Consider the following 25,555-nt stretch of genomic DNA (forward strand, 5'->3'; position numbering starts at 1 on the left):
AAAACATTACAGTGATCACCAGAGGCTTTTTCTTCCCCACCTTTTTATTATGGCTAATGAGACTGTTAATATTAGAAGATGTTGTTTCTGTCAGTGAAAGCTGTGGTCTTTCACAGTCATTCTGCTTTGACTCATTTTGCAACCACATGCATAATAACAATGTTCATGAAGAAAGTTATCAAGGAGCTCAGCCTGATCATCGAGAGAAGCTGAGAAATAAAAAGTAGAAAACTTAGAAATGACATCACTTGTCATCAAAACTGACAATTTCTGTCCAAAGTGTGTCCTGCAATATGAGCGGGCCCAGATATCTGCTGAATGAAGCTGAAACACTCCAAGATGCACAGGGCCGCCTCAGCAGTACTTTCCAATGAAATATCAACCTGAATACTGACGTCCCCGACAATGATGATCCTGTTCAGGTTTAGTGTTGAAAAATAAACGATGTAACTGATCCAGGTGGACAATAAATGAATCCTGTCTGCTTTTAGTCACAATCAGCTTAGATTAGCTATAAGAGCTTGTAGGGATTGTGCGGCATAGAAATGTCTTTATAACAGTAACTATAGTTCAAACTCCAGATGTGCGACTTCATTCCCATGCTACCACATCTCAGAGACAAACAGAAAACCAGTTTCCCTCAACAGAACAAGTCATTTAAAATAAAGCAGTCACTGATTACCATCATTTTAGTGGAGAAGTCTGTCGGAGCAGGTGTAGAAACCAGGTCTGGGACAGAGTTCACGGAGTAAAGCTGTGTAGCAACTCTGTGAGGAGCTGTAGCTGTCCACACCTTCAGAAAACAACCTGGGTGGGAACTTTGAAATATCTCAGGCCAACTTTCCTGTTAGCAGCCCAACAACAAAGCTCCCATCAATCCGCGTCTCCAAAGTAACAGCAGAAGAAACCTGCTGCTTCGTCAGTATATTGGGGTTCAGTATCCTTCCCGAGGATGCTTAGGTATGCAGCCTGGAGACTGGAACAGCCAGGGATGAACCCCCAACCCTCATGGATAATGTTAGCAAATGTGAGACCAATGTGAACCAAAGCTTCTTAATGAAGACCACCATGCTTTTGATTCTCCACAAAATACAAGTTCATCATATTTATTATTAATATTAACTTTTAATTAGACAAAGTCTAATTCCCAGGTCCACAGCTTCCAAATGAACGTTTGTTTGATTTGAAACAAACAGAACAGCCAACACAGTGTTGTCACTGTGTTGGCTATCAGGTGAAATTCAGCTTCCAACTGTTTGTCTGTCTTTGCTCGCTGATTGGTCTTTAATGAGCGTGTTGTATGGTTGAGATGGCATGGACCAATCTCCCTGAAAATATTTGTTGTCTGCAATCTACAACAGCAATGAAAATTTCCACAACCTGCAATTTCACATAATTATTTTGGCCAACATCACCTAGGTGTTTTTGTTTAGAGGGTGGCAGAGAGGGAAAAGCCTCCCCCTTTATTTTCTGTCAGGCACTTTTTCTCTGGCTCTGGGTGTCATTATCAAATTGTGCTCTTCATTTATGACCAGATAGAAAGAACGCATATTTTTCTGTATGAAAAAATATTTTAAAAAATCTAAAAACTTTATATTATAGCCTGTTTAGTAGAATACCATCTATCTATCTATCTATCTATCTATCTATCTATCTATCTATCTATCTATCTATCTATCTATCTATCTATCTATCTATCTATCTATCTATCTATCTATCTATCTATCTATCTATCTATCTATCTATCTATCTATCTATCTATCTATCTATGGGACTGGAACGTGATTTCCACAGGTCCACAGTCTAGGTTGTTGTTAGCCGGCCTTAGCAGTGTCTCCCACTGGGAATTGGGGACTTCTAATTCATATTTGGTATGGATACTCCTGCACGCTATCTCAGCCACTTGGTTGTGCCTCTCAGTGTGAACTTTTCCAGATTCCTCTTGATCTCAGCCTGAAACTTGAATCCTTTCAGCTGTGGGAGACTTCTGTAGATCGATGGCTTTGGGGCCTGTTCTTGTGCTGCAGGAGTGTTGTCGTTTAGGCTGGCATTTGTTTAACCTGTCCTACATCCTTAGCAAGCTAAATCATGATCTGAGTGCCATGTTTTGCCAAATACATTTGCTTTGCCAAGAGGAGCTCTACAAACTCTCTATAGGCTTCTGTTGTTAACCAATTCTTTTTCATTAGATTGTTTTTGTGTTTGTTCTTTTTAAAATTCAGATTAATTTATGCATTATGTAACAATGCCAGAGCTGACAGAAACAGAAAGTAGAAGGAAGTGCGATTTTTATTTATCTATTGAAGAAGCTTTAATGCATTGTTTCTAAGATCAGGGTGGCACAGGCATACGTTAGCTCACTGGTTTCAGTGATCCTGGTCGTGGTGCTGGTGAGCAGAGCTGTGCTCACATCAGTCATTGTTAATTCAAAGTGTTACTGCTTGATTCAGTATTTTTGTGATTTCATCTAAAGTGAGGGACATCTATGCTTTACAAACCATTTACAAATGAAACTGGAAGGTCAGTAGGACCTCAAACACATCTCAGCTGTCTTCACAACAGGAAAAGGGACCAGGCAAAGCATAAATCGATACACAACATGCAAATATTTAATGCAAAAGTAAACACAACTCACCTGTGAGCCGAGTGTGACTTTGTAGAGAGCTGGAGCCACAGCGTACGTTAACTCTTCATTTAAAAGAACAACAATAACATAAATAAGATCAGCACAAAACAACAGTGAGTCACAAACAAGCGTAAACATCATAAACAAAATGTTCATCAAACTGTTACATTGTTACACTGTAATTACTGTTACCTGTAATTCCGATCACATTTTGTGCACTGCCATTTAGTTTTATATAGAAGTGCACTCTTCCACAGTTGCTGTGTTTTCTTATAATGTAAATAGAATAAAAATATCCTTCAAAATTATTTGTTAGGGCAGCTCATTTATCATCGAGTTATCCAGATAAAACTTTTGACAAATATAATCTCCTTTCAAACAGACATTAGTTTAAATGTATTTTAGCTCCCCAGACCAGCGATTCTTCAGCCTGCATTACAATAAACCTCAATATAAACATATACAAACTGTAGTTTTTTCCATAAATATATGGACAGTCACAAAGTTTTTGCAAGTTCTCCTCTATACATGAAGATGTGTTTGAAGTGCACACCTTCATCTTCAAGTGGTTTAGTAAAACTATTGTTTTAATAGTTTAGGAATTAAAGACATATAGTCCACTATTTCCAAAGGTTGAGTGGACCATCATTTTATTTAACGATCTGTTGTATAATAGAATAGAATAGAATAGAATTCAACTTTATTGTCATTGCACATGCACAGGTACAGGGCAACGAAATGCAGTTTGCATCCATCCAGAAGTGCTTTAGTGATATAGATATATTACAATATATATTAGCAATAATATAGATATGTGAGTAATGCATAGATCACAGTCCACTGAAGACTAGCCTGTTTTTTTGGCTTGAGTAACTTGTATTTTGCAGCATGCTCATGCTGCTGTGATCAGTGATAATCTAATGATGACCTTAAATTGACTTTCACAGAATTTAATTCCACACTTGGGATTAACTCCTGATATTCTGACGGCCTGATTTGTCGTGCCATAATAAGTAAACAAATTTCACCTGTAAAAATGTTTGTTAGTCGGCTGTACACACCTGAGTCTGTGAAAATCAGACGCTGTCTATAAGAGTGGCTTTGATTTCTAAACAGGAGATACAGTGTTTCTGTTAAACGCTTAATTTAACTCTGCTTGGTTTGTTTGCTGGTGTCGAGAGGCAAACATAAAGAAATGTGAACGTTGTCTAAATACTGAAGAACCTAACTGTATCTGTTTGGCTGTGAATTTATTCTCACGCTTTTGCCTGAGTTGTGTGGTATTTGACGCTCCCCTGCTCATGGGGTTACAGAAGCCTGCTGTTTAGCTTCATCACCACTTTCATGTTCTGCAGTACGTCACAAGACACGGGCTTGATGTCAGTGACATAATCATCATTTTGTTGTTTTGCGAAACGAACCAGAGAAGTACACTTCACACAGGAAAGGGAGCAAATTTAAGTTTTGCTGAAATGTTCCCAAGTGTCAGCATCTCAACATAGTGGACTTTCATGTTGAACTATAATTGGCATCAGAGTCTCAGAATTGTTTCTGGATGCATTGAAGTGAGAAGCGAAAACAAACAAGTATGACAGAAAGAGTGCACTTAAAATATCCCCCTTTATACCTGCATGAATATTGAATGATGTACAGCAAAAGCACATTTTTTAGATGTCCCTACAGCTAAATTTGGTTTCTGTGATTAAAACAACTGCTTTACCTGAGAAAAGGCTTGTGAATGCTTCATGTATCCACACCTGTCTACACCTAACTAACATACCTGAAAGCACCAGATTAGACACAGTGGCTCTGCAGACTCCTGATGGACTGCAGGGATTTATTGTTAAAGCAGTACTGTCGACACTGTATCTAATTAGCAGCTAGTGTTGAAGGTCAGTACTTGTGTACTATTTAGCTCTAACTATTGGCTAGGTTTATGTTTATCCCAATGACTGTATCGCCAGTGTTTCTTATTTTTAGCACGTTGTTGTTTATTGTTGTGTTATTTTAAACTACACCCTGATCAGTAATACACTGTCATGGCGTCTAATGGCAGAGAAAAAGGCAGCCTCTAAAGCATGATCAGAAAAAGGCTAATTTGTCTTATAAAAGCCTTTATTGTACACTTATGGTTTTGCACAGGATCACTGAGAGCAGTTGGCACAGGGGGAGTCACAGAGGTTAGTTACCTGTGCAGAGGAATGACTGACACTGGGCCAAGTCGGCCATGTGCGTCTCCAAGTAAAGGATTGTGAATTTCCGAGTTAGAATTGTGTGACTCCCAGCGGAGCATTATGAAATCATAGTGTGCCTCTGAGCTAATGCTATATATAAATTCATGCTCCAGAGTAGAGTTTCTAGCGTGTGTTTATTTAGGTTGCTGCTAGCCCTCGGTTTCTCACGAGTGTTTTTGAGTTATTCCTTGTTAAGTTGAGCAATTCTAAGGTATTATAGTTCTAAGTAAGCACTTTGAGCACCTCTCACTGCCGTTCGCTGTTTACATTAATTGCACCACTGTAAATAAAGCTTTGTCACCCTCAGTCCCAGCGCCTCCGAGTGTTGTCTGCCTTAGAGTCCAACTACAGCAGCTTATCCCTACTGTATATTCGGCCTGTCAGCTCTTATAATACTTGTGGCAGATGTTTAAAAGATACATAGCACTTTTGACATAATTACATTGGTTGTATTTTAAATTTTGGTGCTTATTGAATCTCTTGTTCCATCATCTATTAAAAAGCGACAGTATTTCAATCATGGTGAATGAATTTGATCACACACTAACCTCTCTCGAGTCACCTTTCAGGTGTGTCTTCAGTAGAGACCAGCAGTTCTTGTAATGTTAAAGAAGCTGCTGTTTGTCTGACTTCTGACAAATCTAGATAAGTCCAGCCCAGTGTGGCGATCACATGCCTCTATTTCCATTATGGTTATTTTGGTATTGTTTGTTAAAGTTTACAGTTATATTTTAAATTTAAGCAACCTCCAATGACTGTTTACAAATATGTAAAACATGTTTACATTAGCATGGAGCTAAACTTATCACTTTGCTACCAATTCAAGTTTTCTGATTTCGACCTTTAACCAAGTAGTATCAGATGACTGAACCTGACCATATTCCAAGTGAAAAGTTCAATTTAAAAATGGCCCCACCTCAGACCCCAACTTCATTCTTCAGGATAAAAATAATGTATTTTTATTCCTTAATAAATCTACTTAACTCCTAAAAATAAATATTTGGCATGAGAAACAAATTTTGGGGGGTGTCCAGTGCCCCGTCTGGCCCCCTTTGGTGGTGCCCCTGACTGAAAATGTAGAAAGAATTTCAAAAACATTGTGAAACTAAAAAAACAAAAAACAGTGTTTTTGCGAAATCATCAAACATCTAGGTGTAAATGGTTTGGACCAATCAGCCTCAAAAAGCTAGTTGGTTTTACGGCATCTTTATCTGCTGTATGATCTCGATGTCCTAGTCTTTGGAAACTCATCAAACCTTTAACTTCCATCTACACCCTATAACTTTACATTTTAATCTCACAAACCTCTAATGTCGTCGGGTGAAATCTAACAATGTTTGAGCTCTGTTTAGCGGTCTGTTCAACTTCCTGTTTTATTTTAGACTCCCATCTTAAAAAATAAAGTCTAATGGGTTGGTTTAAAACTTAGACTTTCCATATATAAGAGTACTTTAGCAGGGCTATAGAACACATTTGTGTGAAAAAGAATATATTAATAATGACCCCTTTTAAATCTGACACTTCATGAATTTTTCCATGTCACAGTGTCAGCTGGAGAGAACTGCAGAGCAGATGAGAGCAGAGACATAGCTGAATCAGAGGTGGGCTGAAAATACACTCAACAAAAATATAAACGCAACACCTTTGTTACTGCTCCCATTCCCCATGGGATGGACGTAGAGACCTAAAATTCATTCCAGATACACAATATAACCATCCCTCCCAAACAGTGGTCACAAATCAGTCCAAATGTGTGGTAGTGGGCACATCTGCTATATTGAGATAATCCATCCCACCTCACAGGTGTGCCACATCAGGATGCTGATCTGACATCATGAGTAGTGCACAGGTGTACCTCAGACTGCCCACAACAAAAGGCCACCCTGGAATGTGCAGTTTTTTGCGCTATTGGGGGTCTGGGGACCCAGAACCGGTCAGTATCTGGTGTGACCACCATTTGCCTCATGCAGTGCAACACATCGTCGCATGGAGTCTATCAGATTGTCAATTGTGGCCTGTGGAATGTTGGTCCACTCCACTTCAATGGCTGTGCGAGGTTGTTGGATATTCGTGGGAACTGGTACACGCTGTCGTATACGCCGGTCAAGCACATCCCGAACATGCTCAATGGGTGACATGTCCGGTGAGTATGCTGGCCATGCAAGAACTGGGACATTCTCAGCTGCCATCTGCCCTGAACAATGTGAACCATGATTCATCCGTGAAGCGCACACCTCCCCAACGTGCCAGACGCCATCGAATGTGAGCATTTGCCCACACAAGTCTGTTACGGCGACGAGCTGGAGTCAGGTCAAGACCCCGATGAGGACGACGGGCATGCAGTTGAGCGTCCCTGAGACGGTTTCTGACAGTTTGTGCAGAAATTGTTTGGTTGTGCAAACCAATTGTTCCAGCAGCTGTCTGGGTGGCTGGTCTCAGACGATCTTGGAGGTGAACCTGCTGGATGTGGAGGTCCTGGGCTGGTGTGGTTACACGAGGTCTGCGGTTGTGAGGCCGGTTGGATGTGCTGCCATATTCTCTGAAACGCCTGTGGAGACGGCTTATGGTTGAGAAATGAACATTCAATGCACGGGCGACAGATCTGGTTGACATTCCTGCTGTCAGCATGCCAATTGCACGCTCCCTCATTGCTTGTGGCATCTGTGGCATTTTGCTGTGAGACAGAACTGCACATTCCAGGGTGGCCTTTTGTTGTGGGCAGTCTGAGGTACACCTGTGCACTACTCATGATGTCAGATCAGCATCCTGATGTGGCACACCTGTGAGGTGGGATGGATTATCTCAATATAGCAGATGTGCCCACTACCACACATTTGGACTGATTTGTGACCACTGTTTGGGAGGGATGGTTATATTGTGTATCTGGAATGAATTTTAGGTCTCTACGTCCATCCCATGGGGAATGGGAGCAGTAACAAAGGTGTTGCGTTTATATTTTTGTTGAGTGTAGATATAAGAGCTACTGACTGGCTAATTCCTCTTTGTAAATGCAACCCATACAAATATTATTTCTCTTTGATTACAGCAGAGACACAAAGAAGAATTGAACATTTTTTGAAACACAATCATAGCAATGATTTAGATCACTTATTATGTGGTTAAGTGTAATTTCAGATATCTTTACATATTAGCTAGTTGATTTAACTGAAAGCAGCAGACACACTCTGCTGACCTGTACACCCGGGATCATTGACTGTGGTGCTGTTGCTATTGGTGCCCACCTGCCTCTTTCTATCTTATCTTTTTTCATGTTCATCCAATAATGGAGTCTGCATAGGGTATCTTAATCCCTGCTTGGAAAACATGTAAAACTCTGTACTGCAGGGGTGGTGCTGTCACTTGGTGTTCGCTCTCTCTGCTGTAGAGTATCAGATGTGTCAGATGTTCAGTTACTCCTCAGCCTCCTTTAGCAGTAATGACACTTGTAATAAATGTAGCCTGTTTGCAGCTCAGGATCACTGAATTGGAGACTTGGCTTCGCACCCTTGAAAAACCCATAGCCCATAAACCCCTGTAGCCTGTGCAGCCAAAGGTACGTGGACTGATTCTTATTTAGCACTTTTCTACTCTCCCGGAGTACTCAAAGCGCTGTATACAACGTGCCTCATTCAAGCACTTCTAAACTCAAGTGCAATCTAACTACATTCACACTCCGATCAACGCATCGGAGAGCAACTTGGGGTGAGTGCCTTGCCCAAGGATACTTGGCATGCAGACTGGAGAAGCCAAGGAACAAACCACCAACCTTCCAATCAGTAGCTGATCTGCTCTACCACCTGAGCCACAGCCAGTCCCCTGGCAGCAACAGGATGTCTGGGTGACGGTGAGGAGGAAGCGTGGTCTTAAACAGAAGCCCCAGGTACACCACCAACCTGTTCATGTGTCTAACCGTTTTTCCCCGCTCAGCGACGCACCTGCCGGTGGAACTTTAGAGGCAACTGATAGATAGCGACAGGCCAAGTGGAAGGCAGCTCGGGCAGTCGCTAAAGCAAAAACTCAGGTGTGGGAGGAGTTCGGAGAGGATATGGAAAAAGACTTTCAGACTGCCTCAAGGCGATTTTGGCAAACCGTCAGGGGACTCGGGAGGGGAAAGCGGTGTGCTACCTGCACTGTGTATAGTGCAGATGGAACGCTGCTGACTTTGACGAAGAACATTGTTGGACGATGGAAGGAATATTTCGAGGACCTCCTCAATCCCTCTGGCACGTCTTCCCTGGAGGAAGCAGAACCTGGGATGAGGGGGACGACTCATCTATCTTGGGGGTGGGGTCACTGAAGCAGTTAAACAACTCCTCGGTGGCAGAGCCCCTGGGGTGGCTGAAGTCTCCCCCGAGTTCCTGCAGGCTCTGGATGTTGTAGGGCTGTCTTGATTGACATGCCTCTACAATGTTGCGTGGAGATCAGGGGCAGTACCTCTAGATTTGCAGACCGAGGTGGTGGTTCCCACCTTTAAGAAGGGGCACCGGAGAGTGTGTTCCAACTGACAAGACACGCTGGAGAGATTATATCTCTCGGCTGGCCTGGGAACGCCTTGTTCCCCCGGACAAGTTGGAGGAGGTGGCTGGGGAGAGGGAGGTCTGGGATTCTCTGCTCCCTCTGGGCTGCTGGGTGGGATATATTCTCTGTCTCTCTCACCCTTTCTCTCTCTTTGTTGTTGTGTGTACACTAACCACACCCTGTGTTTTAGAAGTGGGTCTTTCTCCAGCTGCAGGCAGTCAGCACCTGGGCTGGTTTCCTCACCTGTGGGTGATTGTGTCATCAGCTGTTCCTGATCAGCCAGGAAGTCGTGAATCTTTCTGCTTAGGACCTACAAAATCTTTCTGTTGTCTTTTGTTATTGAATTTTTCACTGTAAATTCACTAGCTGGGCCCACGTCCTCATTTTAGGTTTGACAGTGTTTTAGTAGGTAAAGGTGATGCTTTGACACGAATTGAGCTGCGGTTTGGGGAAGCCCTTGAAGGGGACTGGCGACGGTTCCTGGGCCTGGCAGATCCCCGTGCGCTAAATAGAAATGAAGAAGTTAAAGAATGGAGAACAAGGAGGGAGGGAGGGGCACGTAAACGAGAATGAACAGCTTGCAGAACTGGGGGAACCTCTGTAGATGACAACCGGAAGGAGCGTGTTTGGAGGCGTGGTCCTGCTCTTGAAATTCTGATACATAATCTCCAATAAAAACACTGAGTGATAGGATGTCATGTGAAAGGATGGCTCTCAAGCACCTTTTACGTGAGGTGTTCTGCATCAGACTCAGAATCAGAATACTTTATTGATCCCAAGGGGAAGTTATGTAAGTGTTCCAAGGCAACCCCAGGACCCATGTGTTTGAGTATATGTTAGAGTAACTGGTGATTCAAAACCAGCCTTAAGGAAATGGTTATCTGTTTCTATGTGCTGGCTCATTCATATGCTGTATCCTTATGACAGCCAGAGGACAGGGTCCAGCAACCCGTTGACAGATGGATCAATCACCATCTGTCAATGGGTTGCTGGTATAATCTGGTGTTGAGCAGTGGTTTCTTGATTCAGACCTAGTTTCCCCAGCAAATGTCTCTACAGTTCCATTATCTGGGCCACTCTATATTACAGCCCTTATTGGCAGTATCTTGGCCATGTGACTCACCAGACATCTCCACTTCATCTAGTCCTGTCAAGAAATTATCACGAATATCTGCGGTATTTTGTTTTCTCTGCACCAAACTAATAGTGTCTACACTATTAGTTTTGGGGCTTCAATAAAGAACTTTACTGGACCCAATTCCTACTTATAGCAAACACTTGGGCTATCCTGCAAAGACATTCCTTTGGAAAAGTAGTCTAAAAATCATGTCCATGTTTTATTGGTGCCTTTGAAACGGGGTTTAAAGTTGCTAAAAACCACAGGGTGGTTACATTCTGTCTCATAATGGAAACTGTCTCCATCAACTCACCTTCCAATTTCCCTCCACCTGCTTGATTGACATGCAGCCATCCTTTATAGTCAGAAGACTATATTGACTGTCCATCGTAGGGGCTGGGGTCTCCACCATCTAGTTCACTGGACAGGTTATGGCTCTTAGATCTAAGCTTTCCTACCTTCCCACCCCAGTGAAATCTCTAAGTTGTCATCCTTCTCTGTCAGTCTCAGCCTGTTTCCTCCCTGTGCTCAGTTCATCATTTGTGTGCTAGCCAGCTACCTTGCTTTTTTCAGTTTTGGATACCTGCCTGGTGTTGCTGTTGTAAAATCCCCACAGCATTCCAACAGCTCTCATTTTGAGTGTTGATTAAGGTCCAGGTTCTTACTTCAATTTGTCACCTGTCTGTAGCAGAGGAAGTAAGTGTATATGAGTGGATTGATTTATTTACACAGGAATGGCCCTTAAGGTTTTAATTGCCATAGGCAAGATTTTACACTTCAGCAAGACTTAATATTTACAACTTTCCCCTCTTTTCTTGTAAAATAGTAGAACATTATACTTCATCACACTTCTGAAAAGGGCATCTGTGTCTCAGGTCATAGACAAGGTTGTTCACTTAGCAGCTCAGTCACTGTTGTCTCCATATGCCAGTTTACTACTGGAAGAGATAAACTGTGTGTATGAACAGGTGGATAAGAAAAATTTTATAGTGAAAATTAAATATTGCTAAATTAAAACCATCCACTGCTGCGGTTTTTGTGTGTTCCAACAACACAACAAACCCAGTTGATTCCTTTCAAAGCTGTTCGCCTACAGTGGATGGACAAGACCTGACGCTAATGGGTCTGCTCTCAAAATATTACAAGCAGTACTGTTGAAGTGACAAACAGCAATGTCGCTGTTTGTCACCCAGCTGCTGAGTGACTGCTGGAGACTAGCATCTGAGGATACAGTACATAAGCTACGTTTGTTACATCTTTGACACACTCAGGAATGACGCTGCATTTGATGTAATCACAGAACTATTATGTCACCACATTCCTGTAGATGTTTGCGCCACTCTGTCATGCAGCGAATGGATATTAAAAGCTCTTTATAAATGCACAGCATTTACTGTGTACTGTTGTGTGTTACAACGATGCCCTGTTTCACAAAAGAATGAAACATTAAGAAAGATTTTAAAAAAGGAAGAGAAAAATATGAATGTCCTGCACGGAAATCTAAAACATTTGATGTTTGCTGTTAGTCGGGGCTTATCACCTTCACTCTTTTTCTGAGCACTATGTAGGTGTAGTTTAGTGGTGACTGGAGGACATGAGGCTGACTGTGAGGGGTTATGCTTTCTGCTTAATGAGTAATATTTCTGTTACAGGCAGATAATTTTGCATTTACAGTACGGTAACATTTTTAGTGGCTACGGTATTAAACAACTTCACCTTATTTCATTTAGCTAGGTGTGTGTGTGTGTGTGTGTGCGTGCGTGTGTGTGTGTGTGTGTGTGTGTGTGTGTGCGTGCGTGTGTGTGTGTGTGTGTGTGTGTGTGTGCGTGTGTGTGTGTGTGTGTGTGTGTGTGTGTGCGTGCGTGCGTGTGTGTGCGTGTGTGTGTGTGTGTGTGTGTGTGTGCGTGTGTGTGTGTGTGTGTGTGTGTGTGTGCGTGCGTGCGTGTGTGTGCGTGTGTGTGTGTGTGTGTGTGTGTGTGCGTGTGTGTGTGTGTGTGTGTGTGTGTGTGTGTGTGTGTGTGCGCGTGTGTGTTTGTACTGTGTGTGTGTGTGTGTGTGTGTGTGTGTGCGCGTGTGTGTGTGTGTGTGTGTGCGTGCGTGTGTGTGTGTGTGTGTGTGTGTGTGTGTGTGCGTGTGTGTGTGTGTGTGTGTGTCTGTCTCAGTTGGCAGACTTTTCTTCCCCCAAAGCTCTTAATTTTGTTTCATGTGAACTTATTTCTAAATCTTTCCTCACTGCTAAGAATCATTGCATAAGAATAAATTCTATGATTTTTGTATTAAACTCATGTAAGATGTTGTGTAATGTGTTCATTGTGAACAGTGACAGGGAAGTCAACAAAAATTCTTTGTTATGTTGACTGTAACATAGCTGTTTACGTCTTCTTAAGGCAACCAAATAGTTGCCTCAAAGTGCTTTATGCTGTGAGGTCAAGAATAATACAGAGAAAGCCCCAACAGTCAGACGATCCTCTATAAGTATTTGCTGATGGGTGGGAGACAAGGCAACAGACACACTGTGGAAGAGAGCCAGAGATGAACTAATGATTCAGTCACAGTGGTGTACAAACACCGCTTTGGAAAAGAGGTGAGTGAAGAAGAAGCCCCCAGCAGCCTCGATCTATTGCAACATAACTAAGGAAGGGTTCAGGGTCACTTGGTCGAGCCCTAACGACGAGCTTTATCAAAAAGGAAAGGTTTAAGCCTGATGTTAAAAGACAGATCACCTGAATCCAAACTGGGCGCTGGTTCCACAGAAGATGGGCCTGGAAGCCCTGCCTTCCATCATACTGTGTGATACCTGAACAACCACAAGAAAGCCAGCAGTCTGAGAGCAACGTGTTGTATTGGGGCGAAGGATTTTAAATTCTGTTCTGGATTTTGGAGCGATCCAGTGAGATCCGTGTTCCATCAAATATCGGCTAGAAGACCGCACTTTGCTAGACCCATCCCTGTGAGCCTTGTGGTTATCTTGATTGGTTTTTGATCGGTTATGCACTTGTGTTGTGACTCGGTGCTCTATAAATAAAACTGAATTACACTGAATTGGATTTGCCCCTGTTTCTGGATTCTGTTACACTTTATGCAAATCCAGCAAATTGAATTTGCTTTTGCACTTTTTAATACACTGAAAGTAATAAAGACAAAACTTTCTTTTATACCTCGTCCTTTTATGTTCAGTCTCTGTGGGACATAAACAAGTTGATTCATACAGAATCAACAAGATCAGAAAAATCTTCAGTGTGAAGGAAAATCTCAGCTGATCAAGTGACATATTTTCAGCTTGCCTGTGTATAGGAATTTCTTTTATTTATGTATTATTCACATTATTTTATTGTATAATGCCTTGGTGCCACTGGACTTTAGCATGTCTCGCACTCATGCAGTTTATTTAATGGAAAACTTCCACAACACCTGTCTTGCCCAGTGTAAACTGTTTGCATCTTTGTATGTGATTCTTCCACATGAAAGCTTTGCTTTACTTCACTTTGATCACTCCACAGCACTAGGACCAGTCATGGGTAATACTACTTTCAGGCTGCTTATGACCTGTGGTGCAGCGGTTTAGCACTATTTCCTTGTTGGACTAAGTTGGTCTCTTTGGGCCACCCAGCTTCAGTCCAAAGACATGTGAGAATAAATGGTGATTCAGAATTTGCCCAAAGTATGCAGGCGACAGTGAGAGGCTGTCTTTATGTGTTGTTCCTGGACCCAATGATACCTGGTGGATTGGCTCCAGCACACATATACGGATTGTCACGGTCCTCCGTGTCTCCCCGACAATCTCTCTCAGGATTGTTATTGTTAGTCTCTCTCTCTCGCTCCTCACCTGAGTGGAACTCACTGCGGGCTCCCGCCTTTGAGCCATGCACCTGCAACTAATCACTCACCCGCTGCATGTCCAGCCACTACTTAAGACGGCGGCTTCTCATCGCTGGATGGATGTGCGACTCTCATCGGTGTAGCTCCAGCGCATTGCTGCTTTTCATGTGTTTGTCTCCATCAATCGCCTCTTAGATTCAAACCCGTGTTTTTCTTTGCACGCAGACCTTCCTGGACCCGTCCCTGTTTGCTGATTTACCGAGTGTGAGTCAGACGGATCGCGAGTGTTGGCAGAGTGACGTGACCCTTTCTTCTCCTGGATTTTCCGGAGCCCATTCCGCCTCACATTGTATACATCAGTTGGTGTTGCGTAAATAAACTTCGTTGTTACTTTAAGGTCTTTCGGTCCTGCGCTTGAGTCCGCTCGTTCATGCTTGACACGGACGGACATATGGATGCTTGTTTTAGGCAGCAGTACGTAGTTACCAGCAACTCTACATACAAATACACTGGAGTTTGAACTTACATGAATAATGTTGGGCTGCAGATTAATAGAGTGCACGATGATTACAAACATGTATGAAGTGTTTTTAGCTGGATGAGTCACAGTATTGAGGTCAGCTGATCAGTTTGGCCTGCTGCTGGGTTCCACTCCTAGTAAGACACGGCTTAGCAAATTATACTGTGATACTGGAACTCCGACAGTTACTGTAAGAGAAGAGGGGCTTTGCAGAAACTGCAACAGTTATATTACAGCACGATCAGGCTGACCTAAAGTGAACACTCTAATCAGGACAAATACAGGCTCTGTTCAGTGACAGATGGGAAAGCAACCTCTTCACAGATTCAAAGAATTCACTAATAATAAAAATAATAACAGGCTCCAGGTCCCATCAAAAATCTGTAGCAGTGGTCTGCAGCAGCTCTAAGCATCTCTTCTAAAGGGAAGAGGAAACAAGGAAAAACACAGGTTCAGAGGCGGGTTTGAGATGCTCAGAATCTTTTAAAAATATATTTTTCATTTTTTAAAAGAATCATATGGAAAAGCTTAATGCAGAAGACAGCTAACGATTAGTGGCTGAAAGCCCACCCTGACTGCAGACAAACCCCTGATGACCTGGTGATTGTGAAGACGTTAATACGTCGATTGCTTCATTAAAAAAGGTCCTTTCAGAGGCTGTATTGTCCCCATTACCTTCATTTCTGGAAGCCAGCATTAATCAGTGATCACTGCAGCACTCTGTCAGACAGAATTATTCATCTCTAAATAGTATTTTCTCATATCCTATTCTTTTTTATCTTATTCAAGGGTTTCAGATGCCTTTTATGTCCCATGGGTAAGAGTAGTGGAGGTTGTTGGATCACAGAGCTGTCATTGACTATTTATTTGTAGCCCCCACAATTCAACTTTTCATGCTGCACACTGTGGTGGGCAGGAGGGGAGGGGAGCAATCAAAGCTCCCTTTCATTTCAACTCCAGACTGTGGCTTCAGATCAGGCCTTCATCACTGCAGGGATGTGCTCCTCCACCACCAAATTGTACGTCTGTGATGGTTGCAGTTATTTCTGTCTGATGGACTCATTTTGTTCCCTCCATTTCTCATCCTGCATTTTGATTGGCCCAGAGCTAAAATACTGTTTATATCAAGCAGTGAATTCAGGAATTGGATCCAAAAAACCACAAACAAGAAAGGACACAGCAAAGCATGGGATGTAATTATGTCTGTTTCAATGCAAATCAAGATGTGTCAGCATTTTCCACAAATTATTTTCTCTAATGCTGACATATCATCACATGCTTCTGGAAGGAAGGTGTTTGCTATGCCTGCGGTGCAGGTGTTTCTGTCAACACACACATGTGCACACATGTCTGTCTATCTAAAAAACAGTAATAATAATAATATTTATATTTATAACAAGGTGCAATAATAATTAATGTGCAAAATAACAGCGTGCAATACAAATACACTTATTCTTCTTTTTTATTACTAAGTTATTATACTGTGTTGTGTTGTTTGTGCTGCGTTGTGATGTGTCGTATTGTGTCGTGTTGTGTTACATGTAGTGCCGACATAGGACAGTTTTCCAATTTCATTGTACTATTGTACTATGTATGACTGCGCAATGACAATAAAGAGTTATCTTATCTTATCTTATCTTATCTATCTATCTATCTATCTATCTATCTATCTATCTATCTATCTATCTATCTATCTATCTATCTATCTATCTATCTATCTATCTATCTATCTATCTATATAGACTGTTGATGTCGGTGTAATAAATATATTATGTATGTATATGTATATCTATAGATATATAAATAATGGTTAGAACTACGATCCAGGATGAAATTAAAGATGAGTACACCAGAACGATGGCCACAACTGATCTTGTGATTAGTGAATACCTCAGACAGCAAAAACCTGAGAAAGAAGAGGAAGAATCATGGAAAGACAGCCCCTGCATGGCATGTACCACCTACAGAAGAAGTGACTGATATTGAAACATCCTACCAAAGAAAGGACAAGCTCGACAGAGGCTCTACCAAATCAGGCAGGACCCCGGGTGCAGGCTGTGCAAAGATGCCCCTGCACATAACAGCAGGGTGCAAGACGCTACCTGGCAGGGCATACATGGGACACCATAACTGAGCGGCTGCCATATATAAACAGGAACATGTGTGCTGAGTGTAACCTGGACATTCCAAGGTCAAAATGAATCACGCCCCTAAAGGTGGTTGAGAATGACCGAGCTGAGATCCTGTGGGATTTTCTGGAGCTCCTCTCTGAGCCCTTCGTACTTCTCCAGGTTCTCGTGTTCCTGATGTTGTTGTCTCTTCATATCGCTACATCTATCACTACGGCTGTCTTTGTCTGCTTGTGCATGAGGGCAGCAAGTGATTAGCATGACAAATATTCAGTGACGTATAAATGTAGGTGATTGCAACACATGATCATTTTTTATTGCAGTGTGGAGTTTTTCCTGGAGTTTTGTCATAACACAAAATAGTTGACAAATCTCAATATGACCTTTTCATTTGGCCAACAAACATACTAATGTTTCTGCCTCATGGTCTTCATCAGATCATAAAACCAAAAAGGTTTTGGTAATTTGTGGAAATAAAATCACACGATAATTCGCCTCCTGGTCTCACATCCAACAACGCAATAACAGTTACACAAACACAGCAGTGTGAATGCGTCTGAGGTTATATTTTGGATTGACTGATCGCTGGAAGAGTTACATGTTCATGCTCAGCGAAACATAGAGTTGCAGAGCGGCCTTGTTTGGCCCCAGGATAGTGTTTGGCTATGGCATTCTTCCCAGTATGGATGGCTCCCAGTACGGATGGCTCCCAGTACGGATGGATGTTTTATGTTCTGAAATTTATTGTGTGCTCTTTGTTTGTCCAATGTAAACTTGGACACAGAAGCATTTAAGAATTTAGATGACTGCTGTTGAATTGCAGTCATGTTGTACATTGTACTGCAGAATAGATTAGAAGTATAATGAGGTTTGGTAGCATGTCTGCCACTGCAGGAACCTCAGCGTAGACACAGAGGAAACAGTGTTTGCAGGTCATTGCATGGTTGTGTGCCGCTTTGTACGACGGTGCCCAGCTTTAGGTTGCTGTTAGAGCTTCGTCAGGAGTGACCCTGAGGCATGGGATACACATCAAACTGTGACACCTCTGGCTTGCTGTGGCAGTCTACACAGAGCTGTATAGACCCATCTTTCTTCATCACAAGAACAACATGCTCTCTGTGAGCCATCTATTACTCTCATATCCAGCACAGCATGTTGGGTAATCTATAGGACCCTGGGTCCATCTCATCTCTGCCTTTCACCCACACCAGGGTGTCTTCTCCAGTGCAGGTGTCACGCCTCATTGTCACATAATGCTATGACTGTACTGCATCAGTGCACACCATGTGACCATCAATTTTTAACACTTGGTTGAGGCCAAGCTATTGTGTCATCACAAGACTGCTTCCATCATCGTGGCACAGACTCCACATGACCCTAACTATCATGAGTGCACCCTGAACTTCTCCAGGACCCCCTGAACTATCATGTGCATCTCTCACTCAGATGTCCCTGACTGCAGCCTCCTAGCTGGTGTGTCATTGGGCTCCTGGGTGAAGGCTAATAGCCGATCTTCTCTCCCCATACAAGAGTCACAGAAGCAGCGAGGATGTCCTCCAGGGAGATGCATCTCAAGCTACTGTTGCTGCACTGCTACCCCCTCCCAGTCCATTGTGGCCAGCTCTGCTGCAATCTGTGCATCGCTTGCAACCGCCTCATGGGACGGGGCCGACGTCCTAGTGTTGAGGCTACCTGGAGGCCAGTGTAAATGTCTGCCATTGTCGAAACGCCGTGACATAAACAGACGAAACAGCACTTCCAGATCATTACATGATTCATCGTGGTTTCACAAAGATTTTGCACTGAGCTGCTTTGTGCAACACTGACACGTTAGCTTCAGGTTGCTGTTGCAGCTTCCTGCTGCCATCTCCAATCACCACGGCGGTCTGGCAAGGAAGGAGCGGCTAGCAGGTCCCGCAGGCATGCAGCGTGGACGTTAGCTGGGCAACTTGGAGGCCAGTCAGTTAGAACAACAGACTTTTATTTGGCATTAACTGAAGACCATAAGATCACACAGCAAGGTCTCCACGGCTCTACGCATTCATACAAACATGTTCCAGGGTTAGGTGGTTCCTGCTGCCAGCCCGTTACAGTGGTGAGGTCTCTCTAAAACAGATGCACGGAGAGCAGCGTGCTGGACTGTAATGGCTGCCCCCGCCCTCACTGTAGGAGACTCCAACTACTACAGTAATATGACGACACCCCGTAGAGGTGCTATGCCATAATAAGGGTTGTTACATCACACACATCTGCCCCAGGGCACTACTGTAAAATAGGAGACACAACTGGCAGCTGTGCCAGTCAGACACCCTTAGCACTGCCCCGAACCAGGAAACAAACTCTGTCACGACAGGACTGTTTGAGTGAAAGGATAAATGAGCTCTCAAAATGACAGAGGGGGAGATGGCTCTCCTTTTAAGATGTGCCAGTGCCAGTTATGTTTCTGATTGCAATGGTTAAACTCAGCGATGAAAGTCATTCTTTCTTTGTGGCAGTTGGGATTTTAGAGCATGTTGATGCTCTGTCGATGATGGAGGGATGGTTCTTTCTTTCTTTGGATCTTGATTTCCTCTCCTTTGCCACACTGTTCCTCCTAAGGCGTGTAAATTGCTCACCCTGCCATGTTTTCCATGGTGTTGCTGTAGACAAGAGTTACTTTCCACCGATTTCCATAGAGAAATGGTTTCTGTTTAACGATGGCTACATCTAAAATACTTACAGTGTTTAAGTCACATGTCATTTCTACATCTTTCTCTTTGATCTGAGCCAGTTCACATTAGTGCTGTGGATTGTCTCTTCCTCCCACTGTGCCACAATCAGGGATACATGTGTTGTAGCAGCTGCTCCCCTTAACCTGTACAAAGTAGCTGACCTGAGATAATTATCTGGTAAAACTACAGTGAGCATTTGTAAAAATTTGAGTAATTTGTTGGGGTGTCGTTGGGAAAGATATAAAGCTGTTTCATTTGGGATGCAATTATAGACTCTTCCATGGATACGAGTATTGTGGGATTGTCTACAATGTAACCTTCCACGCAGGTTAGTGAATCTTTTTCTTTCTTTCAAGAAGGACGGAGTTGATGCTACAGTATCATTCAGGTAATCCACACACTTTGTTAGCGCTTCTGTGGATTATTCAACAGCTCTCGGTGGGAATTATTTACATTTTTGCATCTTTGGATTCCCATAAATGACTGAATATTGTTCTGAGTAAAATTCAAACTCACAGCGAGATCCACAGACATTTAATTTAGTGGATGACTTCTAAGCTCTTCATAGTTCTCTCAACATTCAAAAGCATCTGAGTCCACTAACAGTTTACATCCATGATCATAATCACCCCTCTAGTCTGCAGATTGGATTTCTTTATTTGACTCAGTTGAAGCATGAAGCTCAGCCCTGGCGAGCTATATTTTAGTCCTCTGCCTCTTTTATTTATGTTCTTTTGAGTAGTTGGATCTTCTAAGCGACTCGTTTCACTGTTTTTGGTTTAAAGGGGAATTCAGGCCCAGGTTGTTTGCACATTGCTTTTTCATTCCAAGGATTTTCAAGGACTTCAGTACTTTTGTATTCATTTGACCATTTTGACATTTATTTTTAAGAAACAGCTTTCACAATTGTGACCAAAATGACACATTAAAAACATCAGAAACACATCACAGCAGGCAGCAGTGATGTGTAAAACAAACATGAGTGGGTCGTATGTGTGAGACAGTCAGCTTGTGTTACAATACAAAGCTGAGAATGTGAGGGTGCTTTGGTGATGAGGCTTCACGGTGTGCAGCGTCTCTCTAACGAGTCAACGCAAAGATGATGTGATGCTAGCATCATGTCCATGTGCTCAGTACCTTCTTGGTGCAGAAATGTTATATTTTCCTAGTTAATCTGCTTTAACAACAACAATGAAAATCATTTTTATTCTTTACTTAATTTAAACATGTTGTACATTCTGTTTTGTTTCTTCCAGAATTTTTATTAAAAAGTTTCACATTTTTACTTTCATAGTAAGTTGGATATTTTATTTTATCTGTGTGTACATTTATTCATTGTTTTGTATTTTCACAGTTGGTTTAATTATTTTAAACTAATATTTTTGGTTATTAAACAGGTAAGTTGGTGCATTCCTGAAGCCAGTGAATTCTGACAGTGTTGATGGGGAATCTTGCTGCTGACAAAATGTTTTCATAATGACTGTCACATTTTTAGTGCTGTTATATGGAAAATCTAAAAAGGTTTCCCATCACTGTTACTCTCAGCACTGCAGTATAATTGGTATATTTAATGTAAGGTAATAAAAAACGACCCTCTGCCTTCAGTTTATAGAACTGATAGGAGGCTTCATTGTGTTCTTTCCACAAGGAATAAATAGTAAACATGAAACACAAATGCAAAATTAATTGTGTCCTCTCTTGCATTAAGTTCTACAAAAACCATATGGTACTCTTAGCAGTTAATTTAGGAAACTTCTACTTTTTTAACCACCAAACACTGATTTTTTTTTTTTTACGATAAAATGTAATTTACGGAGTAAGTATTTTCCACACGCAGTGCACATTTGAAGCGCAAATATGTGACCGGACTGAAGCAGCCAGCTGCGCTGGGTCCACCAAGCTCAGTATTAATCCACTAAACACGGGGCTCTGCAGCAGCGAGGCCCCGCGATAGAAAATCCCTTCTTTAAATTCCTTTGGAAACCTCACTGTCACAGTTTGAGATTCAACTGCACACTGCTGCATGAAATGATACCTGCGGGAGAATAAAGACAAAGTAGCTCTTAGTACTTAATGAAGGCAATCTCCATCCCATTGTGATGCGCATTTATTCAGCCTCGTGGCATATAAGCAATCTACGGGATCAGGCTTACCGAGCCGGTATGTCCTGTGGTCACTGCCACAACCCCAAACTGTAAGGTGTAGGCATCTAAAGGATTGGAGCCTCAGTCTGAGCTGACAGTCGCCCCGCTGGGGGAAGCTGCAGACGGTGAGCCTTCAGTCCGGAGCGTCCCCCTGTTGCTTTAAGCAGTGCGTCCTGCCGTCCGACAGGAGGCGTGTCTCCCCCACGGCCGGAGCTCAGCGCTACCAGATGAGAGCGCGGGGGAAGCGACACGGTTCTTCCATAGAAACAAATCAACTTCTTTGTGCTGCTTTGATGACTCTTCTCTGCTCACGCTCTGTCTGAGGTAGGCACGCTTTTTTCTCCAAACTTTACACTTATTTCACGATCCTCTGGATTTGTTCAGGAACAGGTCAGGTCCTGTGGAAACAGATCAGACCCAGGTAGAAGCTTTTTCGCGTCGTTTTCCAACCTCCGCCGCTGACGCCTCAGGCGCGGTTTGAAGTTGGTCCGTGCACTTTATCCAGACACCTTTAGAAAGAACGATGTCCATGTCTCAAACACGGCTCGGATTTGTGCTTCAGAAACTCTGAAGGAAAGTGACCTCCCATGTTTATGCACGACCTCTGTGTAGAGACGCTTGTCACCTTACGACTACCTCCTCCTCTTTCTCCTCGTTCTCGGCCTGGTGCTCTTACTGCTGTGGGCTCGTAAGACATTACAAGGGTCGTTAAATTTCCACCATGATCCACTTTATGAATGATCCGTAAATAACGTCTCTAGTTCGCGCGGTTTGATGGAAACTCAGGAGATGAGCCGCACATTTGAAACCCACAGTCCACAAGCGCATTAGCTGTAAATCAACTTTATCATCGGGCAGTGCTGCCGGTGGAGAGGCTCCTCTCATGCGCTCTTTACGCCCTTTCCAAATGCACAAAGGGACATTTGTTGACCTGCAAGTCTGTCTGTGAAAATAGGAGAGATCCGGATGAGTCTGTGTGCTGGTGCCAAGTGTGAGGTCATTTTTACCTGTACAGTCCAGCACTTCTCTACATTAGCTTGTAAAGCTGCCTCTTGTTTTTCTCCCGACCTTTGTGTCCAGCTTTTAACTCGAGGTTGTAATTTCCTTTTGATTTAGCAAACATAGTAACGTCCTGTGAAATCTGAGGATGAAATGACAAACAACGTTACAATCACAGCCAATATTAATACAGCAGTAATATCAGTTATTTGGTGTGACAGGTGAGGTGTAATGGCCCTCACACAATATTCACCAGAATCGTTTTACATTTACCTTCTGCACACCCACCTGCATGTCTATAAATGGCGGGCACAGCAGTAGTTTTCTGTGTTGCCTACAAAAAATGATTGCAAATATGGAATCAGACGCTTAGGAGTAACAGGATAACCCTGACCCAAACTATGGATCATCAGTCCAAACAGAACATCTCTGCTAATTAAGGAGGCAAGCGAGCAGAGGAAGCTGGCATCATAACGGGAGCATATGTGAAAGCCAGTGATCTCCTGCTGAAGCCTCGGTGAAATCAAGCCTCTGTTCGTGGTGCTGAAACACACTCGGAGTATCTCCTGCTTTAACAAACATTCTCTGTTCAGGTGCTGAAATAGCCGCAATGAAAAGCTGGATGTGAAACACAGGCGGTGTCTGCGCTGTGGAAAACTCAAAGCCAGACTAAAGTCCGTGGCCTAAACGTTAAAGCCCACGGAGAAAGTCCGTGTTAGCACTCCGTCATCATTACCTTATTTACCTTGTATTTTCAGTAGTTGGCAGCTGGGATTGGAGCGAATATATTTTTATTTAATGCATTTTAAATTATCCCCACTTCCGTACACCTTCGCCGCGTCTGCGTTTATAATCTATAAATTTCGGAAATTATGCAGCACATTAATATGATGACTGAAATTCTAACTGAAAATTTAGAAACAAATACATTTAGTTTTTTGGGGCTTTTTTGCCTAAAAATCCTGTGACTGTTGTTAAAATGTTAGCTGAGTATATTGTTTCATTTCTAAATGCCATCCGAATAGAGAGCGTTCCAGTCACACGGACTTCACCTTCAATAATTCTGTGCTGCTATAAAACGACAGTGCCTCCAGAGTCAGGCACGAAACAGGTGAAATGTAAATTTGATATCGAGGCTTGTGTCTAACAGGTTGCCCAGTCTCGGTCTGAGAAGAATGAATTTCAAAAAAGGAAAAGTAATTCCAAAGACAGAAGTCGAGTGCTGAAACACCGGCGCGCCGAGCGCAGCCTATTCATCACGCTGAGTTACAGTGACAGCTTTGCTTCACACATGGAGCCCACGCAGTCCGTGCTTGAATGACTTCGATCAAACACTGGCGATCATTTCGAATTCATGGCTTGGCTTTTATGGGGCTGTGCACGACGGTGTTCGGCCGACGCAGATTGAGCCGAACCGGAGAAACGTCAGCGCGGCGGCTGGCAAGCTGGCCGGGGATACAGCAGGGAAAGGAGTGCGGGAGGTATGGCACTTTGGGTAGGGGACACAGATCCAAGAGTGAAGTGTGAGCAGCCCCGTCCATCCTATGCGCTCGACGTCAGATGCTGTGCGGCAGTGCAGCGGGAGGAGCTCGGACTGGGGAGGCTGCTCAGACCGCTTCACTGTCTTTCACTCTCACTTTGTCACTTCGGTAACCCCCCACCCCTCCCCCCAGCCCCAACTCTCACCCTCTTCTATCTCTTCCTTTGTCTTTCAGTAAATGGATTTCCCCGCCTAGCATGGATGCCCCGACACCACCACCTCCACATTCACCATCCTTTTCCTCAGCTGAGGTCTTTTTCTTCTTGGCGCAGTGAGCTGGACTCGTACTGATTTTTCCCCTCTTGCCAAATGGATGTGGGAAAACCGCTGCTCAGCCCGCTGGTGAAGATCATGCCTTGATCTTACAGCTGCCTGAATTCACGTCGTTTGGGTTAAAGAGAAAACAATACAGAGGAATATACCGATCCAGGGATTTAAATCCAGCGCACCAAACAAGCACCATGAAGATCCCCCACCTGATATTTAAAGCCAGGCTCAGGTGCACCGTCAAGCTTCTACTGCTGCTAACACACTGTGTGGGGCTTTTACATGGGATGCCACATGTCCTGAGATTTGGTAAGCTGCTTCTTTTCTGTCTTCTGTTCAAAAGTTTCACTGCTGTGTTTTCACCCCATAAATGATGTTGCTCCATCCCCACCTGTTGGAGACTCGCTGTTTCTCCCTGTCCCTGCTCTGCTCTTCTGACTGTTATTTGCAGAGTACCAAGAAATTTGGCGTAAGGGTCGTGTGTTCAGAGAGTTGGCACAGACCTGCTGCACAGAACGAATTTATGAATGGCCCACAAGTTTAAGGGAGTGGGCAGTGTGTAACAAAATTACCAGCGTAAACATTCACAGATGTTAACAGGAGTGATGCGCTTATCCCACCCGTGTGTTTAATGAGGTGATTTCAGGTGTGATGTACTGATGTGGTGATTTTTGTGAAATTACACTTATTATTTCTTTTATACAAAGAATAATATTCATACACTTTAACTCCGTGCTGACGCTCAGAAACACATCTGGATGCTTTAGAATACAACAAAGGAACCACATGTGGTTTTTCTAACACATTCATGCTAAATGATACGCAGGCAGGACATCTTCCAACCCCCATGATTTTGTAGCTGCATCATTTTATTACATTAAATTATATTCTCGAATTATTTTAAATACAAGTTGAATTGACTAATTTACAG

The 25,555-nt window shown here is 43.0% G+C and overlaps 1 protein-coding gene across 1 annotated transcript in view; it reads left to right on the plus strand.

Annotated features, from left to right (window-relative positions):
* Positions 1–22,055: 22,055 nt before the first annotated feature.
* The window catches only part of grik2 (glutamate receptor, ionotropic, kainate 2), a 350,655-nt gene continuing 347,155 nt past the window's right edge, over positions 22,056–25,555 (plus strand). The window contains exons 1-2 of the mRNA XM_085421989.1: positions 22,056–22,142; positions 24,533–24,933. Of these exons, the coding sequence (XP_085278115.1) occupies positions 24,819–24,933 (115 nt within the window). The 5' untranslated portion in view covers positions 22,056–22,142; positions 24,533–24,818. The remainder of the gene's footprint in view (positions 22,143–24,532; positions 24,934–25,555) is intronic.

Source organism: Rhamphochromis longiceps, linkage group LG11 (genome assembly GCF_057381845.1).
Source record: "Rhamphochromis longiceps isolate RC_006_pf linkage group LG11, R_longiceps_female_GT1.1, whole genome shotgun sequence".
Classification (NCBI taxonomy): domain Eukaryota; kingdom Metazoa; phylum Chordata; class Actinopteri; order Cichliformes; family Cichlidae; genus Rhamphochromis; species Rhamphochromis longiceps.